The sequence below is a fragment of the Sparus aurata genome, chromosome 3 (genome assembly GCF_900880675.1).
Source record: "Sparus aurata chromosome 3, fSpaAur1.1, whole genome shotgun sequence".
In the NCBI taxonomy this organism is placed as follows: domain Eukaryota; kingdom Metazoa; phylum Chordata; class Actinopteri; order Spariformes; family Sparidae; genus Sparus; species Sparus aurata.
In genome coordinates this window covers 9842767-9856444 of record NC_044189.1, presented here as the reverse complement: position 1 = coordinate 9856444, position 13678 = coordinate 9842767, and the positions used below count along the sequence as shown (strand labels likewise).

Below are 13678 nucleotides of genomic sequence, written 5' to 3'. Positions count from 1 at the left end.
TCCTGTCTGCTCTGTACTAAATTCAGCTGCATCGTGCTTAGCAACATCCCTCCGACTCCAGCCAACCATCAACACTACAAAATATGAACACCCGACAACGGACGGCGACTTTGCGGATCCCTGCTACAGTCAGGTCCATACACAGGAGTGCAGGTAAATCCGCTGTTTAATCCCCAAAGTTAAAAAAAGTAATCCATGAGATCTCCTCAGAGTAAATTTCTCTGTGTTGGACCACAGTTTGATGGGACTGTGGGTGTTTATTCTGAACTAACCAGCTCCGCTCAGCTATGACCCGCACAGCCCACCCCAAAAAACCTCACATTTCTTTTGTTTCGTTTTGATAGACAAGAAACCTCCTAGTGGCAGAAGTTAAATATTGTGCGTTTAAAGTAAGGAAGAGCGTGTGTCATGGACTCTATCCGATCACGGATGAAGTCCCATGTATCATCAGTAAAAGGAGAAGGGACAGTGCAATTCTGAAATAATTTATTAGAGGTTGTGTTAAATGACATGCTACAGCACATGCACACACACATATGCGCGTTTTTTTCTGTACGGCACTGTACTCCTGCCGCAGGATGCCACTCTATTTTAAATCCTTCAGCGCCGTTGCCTGCCAAAAGGATCGCTCTTGAAAGTGCTGGCAATGCTTCTGATTTTGATTGAGGGGGCTACTAAAAATTACAAACAGAGAGAGGTGATTAAAATTTCACATCCACTCCCTTCCACTTCAGCCTGCTCTCCGGCTCGCCGTGTGGTGTGGCATAGCAATGGAGGCCTCTCCTTCTCTTCTCCACCCAGAGAAGGCTGAATAACAGGTACTGGCAGCATTTTTTTTTTCTCCGTTTCTTGCCTCCTCGCTCCGGCCCTCCCCCTCCCCCTCCACTTCCACCTCCACCTCTCCCGTCTCCCTTCTCTCATCTCTCCCCTGCATTCAATCTCGCTCTGTCCCTGTCAGATCTATCACATTGTCTTTCTCACTTCCTCTCTCCACATGCCGGTGCTCTCATCCCTCCCGTCTCCCTCTCACCTGTTTCTTATTATATGCTACTACCTCACTCTCTCCCTTGCGCTCGCCGCCACGGCTCCTTCCCACTCACTCTATATCTAGCATCCCAGAGACAGAGAGAGAGAGAGAGAGAGAGAGAGAGAGAGAGAGAGAGAGAGAGAGAGAGAGAGAGAGAGAGAGAGATTGGGGGGGAGATGTACATGATGCTTTTGGCATGCAGGCATAAATCCCCTGCAGGTAGGCGAAGGTGACAGACAGCCAGAACCGGGCAGGTAAGGCAGGTAGGCGAGGGGGCCCCGCGGGTCTTAATGCAACCAGCTCCGCCGCCCCTTGCGTGGATAGATGCTGAATCTGCAGGGAGGGGAGGGAACGCTGCCGCCATGGGAAGAAACCACATTAACCATTAAACACAGCTCAACTCAATGCTAATTAACCCTGACTCGGAGCCCGAGGCGACATAAGAGAGAGAGGGGAGGCCCGGATGCAGAAGGAGTGCAGGGCAGGACGGCGTGCGTTGAAAGGCACTGCGAGGAGGGAGAGTTTGGAAGGACGACCGGACTGACAGATGAGGTAGAAAAGCCAGTGGACTCACAGGAGACACCCTCCTTTTTCCATGAACCCATTTGTGAGTCAATGGCCATCTGTGTTTTACATTCTGCACTGATTTAGCTTGTAGCTGTGTTCCCGGGGCCCCGGTACAATAGGTGAGCTGGTGCCTTTACCGACTGCCAGCCAGCCAGCCAGCCAGCCAGCCGACACAGCCAAAAGGGCGGAGAGGGAAAACAGCAGAAAGAGAGGCTGGAAAAACATGAGCACAATCACGCTCAAAGAGCTGCGTTCAAGAGACTCCGGGCCAATTAGAGATTTGAGTGACAGCGGAGGGGTGAGAGGAGAAGCCTGTTTTATTTTTCCAACTGCAATACGCCTGGGAACTGGGCGCACGCGCACACACATATGTTCATCCACATGTGCAGCCCGGGCAACACCCACATGAGGAAAAACATGAGCCTCCATCCGATCGTCACGTGACGCCAACGAGCGTTCGGTGTGTCACCATGGTCCTTGGCTTTTAATTGATAACCAGAAAAAGCCCAAGTGCAGCTCCCCAGTTTTCTTCACGTTACCTTAGCAACAGTGCAAGGACAACTTCAAAAAGATAAAAAAAATAAAAAAACAAGGAAATAAAGCCTTCGGGGGGAGGAAAAGCACACAACCCCCCCCCCCCCCCCCCCCCCCCCCCGAAAAACGTGAACCAGAAGAGTGCGGAATAAACATCCGCGCATTAAGCGACCACAGTGGGGAAAACTTAACATAATGAAGCGTGTAATCGCGCTAACGCTGATAAGCATTTAAAGATCCAATATGAATGTGCTCGGCTGAATTAATCAAGAGGCAATCACATGATGGCCCCCTTTTGTGAAGACAGCGTTGGAATACAAAGAGAGCTGGGAATTAAAAAGCTCCCGGAGACCAACAGCGTGCGACTCGGAGGGCGAGTGTGGCTGTTTTGTATATCGCTTCCTCTCGCGTCAGGATTTTTCATTTTAGCCTCCAAGATTGCTGATTGCAGGGTCAAACAGCTTCACACTCAATTAAAAATCTTGACTCCGGCAGCAATTAGCGCATATAATGGCACTGTTTTGTCAATAAGCGCCTGCATTTAGCATTAAACTGACCACAATGACGTCGTGTGATGCCAAATGGACTCTACGGTTTTTGTTTACTTCACAGAAAATAACTCAGACCGAGAGCCTCGGCCCTGGATATTTCCCCTGACAAAAGGAGTGGGCAGAGTTCATTTATTGAGCAAAATGCGTACAAGGGCAAAAACAAATACTCGCTCGCTCTTTGACAGCGCAAGAAGCTGTTACTTTTTTTTTTTTTTTTTTTGGTTCAGAACCATTACAGCTGTCTGGCAGCTTTCATTAGGAGTGATACTGTTTGTCAGATGAAACATGGCTCTGTTTGGAACAATGCAAGTCCCAAAATCGCCGTCCAATCAGGTTAGGAAAATACAAAACCCGAGACGTCAGAGTGCAAAAGTCCATCAGAACAAGGCGGACAGCTCAGTTCCGAGATAATGACTTAAAGAGAGCTCCATTTCGAGGAGACTGGAGGTGTAATGTGTCTCTAATCAGGCAGCAGTTAGGGAACTAGATATAGTTGCTGTTATCATTGGTCTATTACAGACATCATCAGTGATACAATATATAATAATAATTGAGATAGTGGTGCAGAAGAAGATGTCTTGGATGATTTGCAGTTCTTAAATTGTTAGTAAAGTTTGTTGTTTCACTGTAGAATACACACTTTTATACACATATACAGGTTTTTACTTCCTGATATTGGTATCGGCCCCCCAAAATCGAATGTCAGCCTCCAGTAATCACCCTGACCTACGCAGTACTCCTTATTACACTTACAACCTCCAGTAAAAAAGACATTTTATTTCAAAGACCGTCTTAAATAGCGGCTGGGAGTAGAGGGGGTCTAGTAAAAGTCGTCTGGGACCGAATCGAAGCAGAGTAAAAGTGGCGATGCGGGAGGACTGGAAGGTTCTGCTGTAAATGGACGGAGAAAGCACATCAATTGTGCTCAATTCAGTTCAAAAGTGGCATTAAAAGGATGGAGGGAGACGTTCGAGTGTGAAATGTCATCGATGACATCACTGTGATACTGATAGTTGAGGTTGTATCTTTAGACAGTGATACACAGAGCGTCTTCAACCCCTCTGTTGCTTGTATAAGCTGCATAGCAACATATAATAAACTGTTCATATCACATTATAGTGTTGTTAAAGATAATTGTTTATTCATGTACAGTGTTTTCAACAACTACTGTTGTTAGTTTCTTGTTAATAAAGTTGCGTCTGGAAATCGACAACTACCAATTAAAGACCTTTTGGCTGCTTACGATTACATTATAGGGCTTTAAAAAAGTGTTTTAAATATTCATATACTGCTTGTGGAAAACAGCGTATAACAACCATTGTTTATAAATGGTAACTGTTTAGTTAATTAAACTTTATTTTTGTCATCTTTATGAGCCATTTATGAGGCAGTTGTTTATTGTGAAGTTGCAACTGATGTTAATGATATTTTTTAAATGTTAATACATTCTGTAAACATTATTTGGATGTCCATTAAAAAGCTGCAACTGGTGTTCATAAAACTTATAAATGGTTTATGAAACATTTAGCTCAAGTGTAATTAAGTATAAACGTACCACTCATTAATGATGGTTAATATTAAGTGTCTTTCATCACCTTTTTTAGAAAGCAGCACCAGGTTATTGAATGTTTACGTCAATGAACACTGAAAACAAACTTATAGCTTCTACAATAACGTTATAGTGTTTTTCAGTTGTTTACTACTATTTACTGCTTATTAATGTGAAATAGCAGTAATGGAATGTAACCAAATCTACTCACGTACTGCGTTTAATCACAACTTTGAGCTACTTGTACTTTATTTTCCAGTTTCTGCTATTTTATACTTTCACTCCACGACATCTTGGAGGCCCCACTACAGTTATTTGATAACTTCAATTACAAGTAACTTTGCAGATTACATCAGAATTATCGGCCAGGCTGATAATCAGTCGACTCATAGTTCACACTATATACAAACATGTAAATATATGTATAATGTAATTTTACTTTTGATAGTTAAGGGCATGTATTGCCAGAAAAATACAGTATATTAATATGGGTGGCTTTCACTTTTTCCAAAGTAATATTTATACACGATATCTTGACTTTTAGGTACTTTTTACAACACTGCTGCTCCTGACTCATCAGTTTGTCCAATTAAAATAACTTTCCTCCATTTATTCAATATTTAAGTATACCAGGGAAACCGCATTAGACTGTGAACTTCTCTCTGTGGACGTGCTGACATCACGCCATTGTGATCCACTGTTACACACTACCCTCTAGTGTCACAGCTCTACACTGCAGCCACGTCTTTTCGAGTGTGACTGGACAGAAAAGTGCCGAGGTGGAGGAGGAGGAGGAGGAGGAGGAGGAGGAGCAGGAGGAGGAGGGCCCGCCGCCATTAGTGTCATGTTGACTGAGTGAATGGCTGTTTGAGACACGGAGCCCTGTGTCATCGGCCCTATCTCCACCGCACAGCTAATTAACAGCTCTGGCGTGCTCTCTCTCACTTCCCTTTCTCTCGGCCTCGCTCCATTTCTCTCGGACCAAAGTTGGCAGGAGATGAAAATTCCCTGTATTAATTAATCTGTTACATACAGGAGCGGGGATGAAACCGAGATATGTCTTGCGAGTGTGTCGGTGTGTGCGTGTCCAGAGAGCTGACAGAGAATAACACGCTGTACCGGATGCATTAATAAGCCTTCGTAAGGAACCTTTGTTAACAGGCAGAGCCAACTCTTTACTCCAGCAGCATCGAAGTAAAGTACACAGGGGCCCCGGCACGGTGCGCGACCTTGGGATTCGGCAGGGTCCATAAAGCATCGCAGGGTGCGTTAACGCTAAACAAGATATATTCACCTTGGGTTTGATATCGATTACGGCCAAGATGAGCTGATTTGCTATGGATGTTACAGCCATCCACTGCGTCTAAATGGCTGTTTTATGCCTCGTGTTCAATCTGAGGCTAAGCCTCAGCTCCATTATGAATGGAGCCAGGGAGCAGCTTCGGTCTAATATTCAAAAACTGAACGACGCTGATGTGTTGAACTGAAATGACCTGAGGTGTTCTCTTCTATGTACCCGACCGAGGCCTGGATTTGTTATATCTTCGCATTTATTCAGAGCTAATTGAAGCATTATTAGCTAGATATAAGATTTAATGAGTCTGATTTTCCTTAAAAAACAAAGAAGAACTTGACGTAGCAACAAAAGAAGCTTTGTCTTAGTGAACCATACCGACGAGAAGTTGAGTTTTCTCACCCTGCGGGGAAATTTTTTAGATTACAGATCGATCATGTTGTCAAAACTTAATGCCTCTTTGCGTTTTTCACCAGAATGGGTGCATAGCAGCAGTTTTTGAAAAATCTGGCGCTGAAATATTCTTTTCAAGGCCAGATGTTGTTTCCTTAATGTTTGATCAGATAGTTCAAAGTGATGGTTCGGTGCACGGAGAAGGGGAAAAAGTCTGAAAAAGCTAAAAACCGCAGCAACACTCTCAGTGTTTCCCCGTGGCCTTCATCAACACGTTCCAAAGACCATTTGTCACAGTACGTTCTTTGCTGGGAGTTTTGACTTCTTCATTGTAGAAGTCAGAACAAGATTTTGTCCATTTTTGAAATTCTTTTGGCCCCATTTTGTAGAAAAACATGTTTCAGGTGTCAAACTCTGGTTCATCCAAAAATCTTTTTTTTTCTTTTCTGAACATTTCTGGAGCGTCACAGCAAAACAGCGCTGCATTCTTTGAAACAACTGAAGTCGATGTGGACTTTTTTAACAATAGGAAAAAATTTATATAAACTTGCAACATGCAGCTCTGGATCTTTGCTGTAGTTGCTAAGCTAAAGGCATTAGCGTGCAACACGTCTGAAGTGGTTGCAAAAGCTTGAATGCGCATCAAGGGTGCCAGAGACTTGGTTTAGGTGAGCTGTATTGAGCCATTTTATATTTTATGTATTTTCCCGCTCTTTCCTTACCTTTTAAAAAAGTCCCCATTCACTTCAGTTGTTTCGAAGAATGCTACAATGCGGTTTTGCTTTGGGGTGAGTAGATAAAGACCAAATTTGCATTTTTGGGTGAGCTTATCCTTTAAGTAAGGGCAGAGCGTAACACACACAGAACACCCGAAACAAAATAGTACCAACAGAGCGGAGTGTCTCAACTCCAGAAATGTTTTGTGGACCACGAAACATCGCCTGACTTTCCATCGGCATGGAGGCTAGTAGATAATGACTGAATTTTCATTTTCGGGTGAACTTATCCTTTAAAATCTGGACGACGGTTTGATTTATGCCTCAGCAAGAAAGATAATCTTATTTATTTTGTGTCTTTGAACCTTTAAGCACACACACAGTGCAAGATGCTGTATTACTACATCAGTTGTAGGAGTGAGCATATCGTCAAAATCCCACATGTGACAACAATATGTAAAAATCAAATCGTCTTAATTGCTTCCGTTATACGACATGTGTTCATCAAAACTTTATGTTATGACCTTCGGGGAACATTCATATAAACACAAATACGTCCAATCAAATGTCAAAGGATTAGCCTTCCATATGGTCGCTACGAAATCAACATCACGGGAGATGGTGTGTGTTCGGATCTCTCTGAGGGATCCCCGTCAGAATCAGACCCGGCCCACATGTTCCCGTCCACATAACATCTGAACTGCTGTTGACTTTAATTGCTAACAGTGGAGTTGATACGCTGCGTGCCTCCCATCTCGCTCCTAATGAAGCTCAAACCCCTCTGTAAGTATTAATACATACCATTTTGGCCCCTGGCTGTGTTGCATGATGGAGAAGATTACCGTTCTATGTAATTATACTCTTTATGCAGTTTATTGACTGACTGAATTTCCCCCCCCCCCCCCCAAAAGAGAGGAGCTAATTCTTAACTGCGATCAGGGGACACAACACCGAGACTGAAAGCTCAGACGGTTGAATTATTTCAGCGGATGCGAAAAACGCCCTCCAGGTCTCTAACGCAATTCAGAGACTCAGCTGTGGCTTCATTACGTGATGATGCCCGCGGAAACCCACAGAGAGACCAGATAGTATGTTAGGGATACTTTATAAACGCCACGTATTAGATTGCATTTGCGGCACAAGAACAGAGCATCTCGGCTGCGTATGTTTGCACTGACTGAACCCAGGCTTGTCTGTCTGTCTGTCTGTCTGTCAGGATGCACACAGAGGACTACATCCGACTCCAAAGTGCTTCCACTCGCTCTGACTGACAGCTGATTACCGCAGATTTTTATCCAGAGAAAAAGAGAATACGAGAGTGCGCGCGTCTCCTCCCACTGTCCCAACCTCGGCCTATTTCTGGAAGAGGGAAGTAAACGCCGCATAGCTGATGACGGATCCCTTTGATCTATTATCAGAAACACAGAGGAAGAGTTGAAACACAGCCCAAAACAAAGAGCTCGTCTTTTTCTTGTTTATTCGCTGTTAAAGTCTTTGTACTGAACGGGCTGGATGTATGGAACACGGGGGATTCTTTGGTTTGGTTTGTTTCCAGTTTACGGCACTAGGATGTTTTCGTGCACAAACTGTAATTTGACCACAAATACAATCATTGTAGTTCAAAGTTAGGTGTGGAACCACTTCAGTGAAACCAGGACATCAACATGAATCTCTTGTGATGATAAGAAAAAATGACAAACAGTGCTTTTGACCAAAATTAACCTCAAACTCAATGTTCAGGTGGAGGCGTCACTATGTTAACCCTCATTATATAGCATGTTAGCATCATTGTTAGCCGCAACAGTTGTTGTATTTAACAAGAAATACAAGTTCTGCAGATTAATAGGGCATAAACTGAAGTAGTTGGTAGTAGTAGTAGTAAACTTAGTTGGTTTTATGGCCAGCAACGTCTGTTCTGCTGCCCCCAGGTGGCCAAAATAAACAAATCACAGCTTTAAAAATCTCTCATTTACCACATTCATGACTACTGTATAAATAGCTGAAATCCAGTAAATCATGTCATGTTTTTACTGCCATCTGTAATTGATCCAAATTATATAAGAATATAAAAAACTACATCCCCATTTACAACTATTTTGGTTTATTATTTCACATAACCAGTTGTTGATTTGTTAATACTAATCTGGGGGGGGGGGAGGCCAAAACCCCTTAACCTTAACCATGTAGTAAAACTATATCTGTAGTCACCCTGAAGTATTTTGTCGCAGAGGTGGTTTGGTCTGAGGATGCTGAATGATCACGGATATATTATAAGGACACTACATGCAGCAGTGTGTCTCTATCATCCTCTCGCTCTGCTGCTACCTGTCACCTTGATCGTGAAGGTGACACCACAGTATATAGGCCTCAACCAGGGCTGCCGACAGTCCTGCGTGTGCCCAGGTCAAAATGATCGCCAACGGCCCGTCCAGTATATTATTTTAGGGTTAGAATGACCTGCCATTACCGAGGAGCCCAGGACTACTCACCTGTTGTTCCCCCCTCTGTGTTCCCAACTCAATATAGATATGACTATTTATAATACGTAGTTTAGGGAATATTATAGATCCTGACAAAAAAGTGAGACTGAGTGAAAAAGGCACAATTACAACCCTGTCTGCTACTTCAGCCCAACAGACATTGGCATGGATTTATTAATACACAGTACGGCTACTGATGTTTCAGAGCAATGATCGGGGACATGGATTCTAACCTCCACCAACAGTCGGATAAAAGATCAATGATTCTGGCAGGCAGAGAGAGAACAAGGGCAAAGGAGTTTGATTCACTGATAGTACATTTCTGACCTGATTTCTTAATGCGATCTCTTTTTATATTTCATGTCAGGAACTTGAAGATGTTTGTCTTTGATGCCCCCAAGTGGCTCCATCACAAAAGACACCCCTGGGGAAGGACACTGGGACTGTTTTCTACAAACTGATATCAGAAAGACTTGAAAGATGCAGTTATAAAATTTAAGTTTTACACGCACAAAGTCGTTTTTAGATTTTGCTGAGCAATCCACACATGATATCTGAATTTATGAGAACTGTGGACCACCCTGGCATAAATGTGATTTTGTGTCCGCCTGGATTAAACAGATGCCAGCAGCCCTCTTACCCGCGTCAGCTCGGACTCAGAGACGGAGCGGTGTGGCGGCGAGCGTCGCGTGTACATGGGGGGGCTGACGTCCTGGTAGCTCGGGCTGTCGTCGTCCAGCAGCACAGCCCCGGCATCCACCGACTCCTCCTCTTCCTCTAGCTGTGACGTCATGTCTTCCGGACACATCTGGTGGTCGATGCCATTCTGGCTCAGGTTACAGTGAACAGCTGGATGGGGGGAAAGTACGACTAAGTTAGTCCTTAGTATGTATAACATTTATGAATCCAGAGGTATTTAGTCTCTGATCACTTTGGTTGCAGCAGGAATGTAAAAGGTTGTATTACATCACTGTAGAAATGCTTAAATATAAGTGCTTCTCAGTCTGTTTGGCTTCCAAAATAAAACTATATAATCTGGCTAATAGCATAGGATTTTCAACTGCTTTGTAATTTTATGTTACTGGATATAATGATGATATTTTCATCTGAGAGCATGTTGAGTCACCCTCCAGTCCTCCCACGCTGAATGCTATGCTGCAGAAACTCCACTAGATGGCAGCAGATGATACAGGAATGTTGAGCAGCTGTTGAAGCAGACTCATAATTCAACTATACCTATCAACACCAGACAGTCTGTAATGTAGTTTACCTGTTTTATAGATAATATACCAGAACATACTAATAAAGATGCAGCTCTTGAGAGCTAAACTAATCTAAAGCAAATGTAACATCCTGGAGAAAGATAGTTGATTTTAGAGTCTAGTTTCAAGATCAAATACTGAGGTTTTGGGTTGGCAGCTCGGGTCGGACGGCAATTAAACTAGACGAAACTAGAATGGCACTAGAATAGTAGAGTGCAAACTGTCCCCTGTAATTCAATCAAGCCTATTCCAGTATCAAACTCTAAATTTTAAACCACCCGTAACTGCTTAACCATAATTTAAGAACACCAGATATAGGTTCTGTCAAACTGTACGCACTCATAGATACATGCTACCTTAAAACGCCTGATATTTATCATTAAAATCCATGCAGTTTTCCCCTGAGAATATGTCGAACATCTCTAAATCTCGCAATGTTAAAAAAAAGAAAAAATTCTGTCCCTTTATCAGCATCGGCACCAAAAGTTTTTGGGGTCTATTCTGGGCCGAGACGCATCCTCCATCCAAGTTTGGTAGAAATCCGTTCAGTTGTTTTTGTGTTATCCTGATCACAAACCAACAAACCAACTAAAACAACAAACAGACGTGTGTGAAAACATAATCTCCTTTATCAAACTCAGCCTCAGCTGGTTTAGCACTTTTTTTCAATGTAAAACTATTAAGCTCTACTGTGCATTTCCTCCTGTGATGTCACTCAGTGGCTACGTTGTATTGTGTACTGTGTGTTTAATACGTTGTATTCTGTGTACAACAGGTTTTTAAAAGCAGTCAACCTCTCTAGATTTACTATCCTAACACACAAGTCGGACAGAGATATCAACGTTTCTAAGCCACATATTTTTTCTTCTTTTGTAAAACCCAGGGCCTTCATTACCCACAATGCAACTTGAGTCGCTAGAAGACACTTATGAGATTGCATGCAGCTTCACAGTGCTTTTTCCACTAATGTAGCAGTACTCTCCTATAGACCTGTGAATACACTTTTTTATAAGAAACTTTAAGAGAAACTTAAATGTGTGTCACTGGTCATTAGAAAGCTTTCTCCCCACTGTTACCTGTGAACTATGATGGCGTCCACCAACATCCCACTCAAAAAACTAGTAAATTTAGCATTTAGACTTCCATCTTTGAGCAATTTATCACTTTTCCAGTGTCAACACATATTTATTCAAAACCAAGAATTAGCATGCAGCACGGACTCGGGACACAGCTTGACTCTCCACCAGACATGCATCAAATTCAGGACACACGAATACAAATTAAATATGGCGTGTTTGCATAGATTTTGCGGATGTTTGAGTTGTATAATGGAGTTCTCGACCTTGTGCCTTGCTTGTAAGCCGAGATTGATAACTGAGCTCCGCGGAGCAGGTTTTTTTTTTTTATCTCCAGCCGGAATGAGGCATCCGTTCAGCAACTGCCGCTAATAAACTGGGCCACAATGAGAGATCAACATTTCACAGCCATAAATCCAAGTAAAACCCTCACTTGTTGTGACAAATTGGCACGTCAAGTTCCAATCTCAAGCAGGAGGAATTTAAAATAAGGATAGGCTTTTAAATCCACTGAGCCACTTCCTATCCAGGTACGGGTGATTATGTCTCAGTGGAGCTCGGGGGAGATGAAGGACAGAAGTCGCATATAAGCGGCAATTCTGTCTAGTAAACTCGCATTGTATCGCTTCTCCCTCCATGAAGTGATTATTTTTAGTGTCTGTTTGTCATACAAAGTGTCATGCCCGGGCACTATTCCCGTCTCATCAGCCAGTTAACAGGCGCAGCAGCGACAGCTAGCAGTGAGTTGTGAGGTGTCACTGAAATAGGCCATTTGTCATCGTGCAGTCTGCCCACTCGTTTTCTTAAAAAACACCGGCAGGCAGCTCATTTTTGTGGCGCGGGGTAGACAAAGAGCCTTTTCATCACACCTGAAGGCCGCCTCACCCTTCTGTAGATTAAAAGGTCAGAGGAACATTTTCTGAAGCGTCTGCCTCCTCGAATGATTCGAAGGAGAGCCAGAGCGAGCTAGAAACAGACTAGAACGTCACCATACAGAGGTGAACGCTACGACGTTAATGTTGTGAGGAGACATTTTCATCTCACTGACAGGCAATTTATTGTGCAGATGGCTTCGGTAAACACATGTTTGAAGGGACAAATCGCCGTTGGCTGGGATTAAAAAGATGCCAGCCATATATCGGTCAAACGATCTGTTTTACTGGCAGTCCCCGTCAAGTCCAGGAAAACAGCCAATCAGGGGGCTTATGTCAGGCCGCAGTCGCCGAGAAATTACTGCCACTCTGCATGATGGGAACAAGACAATAACAGCAAACAACATCTGCGCCGTCGCTTCCAAATAACAGGACTGTGACAGCTGCCATAGGTGGTCCTGTCCTCCGTACAAACAGAAAGCGGCGAATCAATACGAGTCAGTGAACGGACTGCATTTATTCAAAGCACACCTCTTCGAGGAAAACGTCCTCCGCCGTGACCTTAAATCACACCCTCGCTCCTCTCAGAACTGTATTGAAAATGGCTCGGGCCTAATTAAAAAAAAAAAAACCCACTTCTCTGCACCTCCCATTGATTATTCCAGGGATGCATGAGCATACATACCGTCAGAGAGCACTGAACCCTGCACAGGTTTCTGCTGGACGGCTCAAATTAAAAATGGTGGAATTGATGCCTCTGAACTGCCAGTCGCGCGTGTCAGACTGCCCAAAACAAAAAATCGAAAGTGAAATACAAGGATGGGAGTTTTACAGTTTACATTACCTTATACTATTAAGATATATAGCTTCTTTCACGGATGCAGTTCACAGATGCAGTTTGTCCATGAAACACACTGAATCTGAATTTGTCTCTACTTCTTTTAATATCTCAAGCGTTTCTGATGCAAGTAGATCATTAAAAACATCACTCGTCCCTCAAACGTGTTAAATATTTGATACACACTACAGCATCAGCTTCAGTTAGCAGCAGCTTCAGCTCACAGAGCTTGTTCGTACAGTTAGCACTTAGCGTTATGCTAATAGATTTTAGGATTATTATTCTGCAGAATGAGTACTTTTTGCTCATAACACTTCTGTACTTCTATTTAACTAAGGTTGTGGATGCATGACGAGCGTTTTCACAGTGTATTACTGTAACTTGAGATCTGTTGATTAATCCTGAGTGCAGAATCGACGCTGAAAAGTTTGTTTTCCAGAGTTGAAAAAGCGTCACAATGACTCTGACCTCCAGGTCTAATGGTGGATGGACTGATCACAGTTCATCATCCGGGAAAGT

The 13678-nt window shown here is 43.3% G+C and overlaps 1 protein-coding gene across 3 annotated transcripts in view; it reads right to left on the bottom strand.

Annotated features, from left to right (window-relative positions):
• samd12 (sterile alpha motif domain containing 12) overlaps window positions 1-13678 on the bottom strand; it is a 117932-nt gene that overhangs the window by 85349 nt on the left and 18905 nt on the right. For all 3 annotated transcript variants that reach the window (XM_030412598.1, XM_030412597.1, XM_030412596.1), the window contains exon 2: window positions 9752-9960. In XM_030412598.1, coding sequence (XP_030268458.1) covers window positions 9752-9960 — 209 coding nt within the window. The remainder of the gene's footprint in view (window positions 1-9751; window positions 9961-13678) is intronic.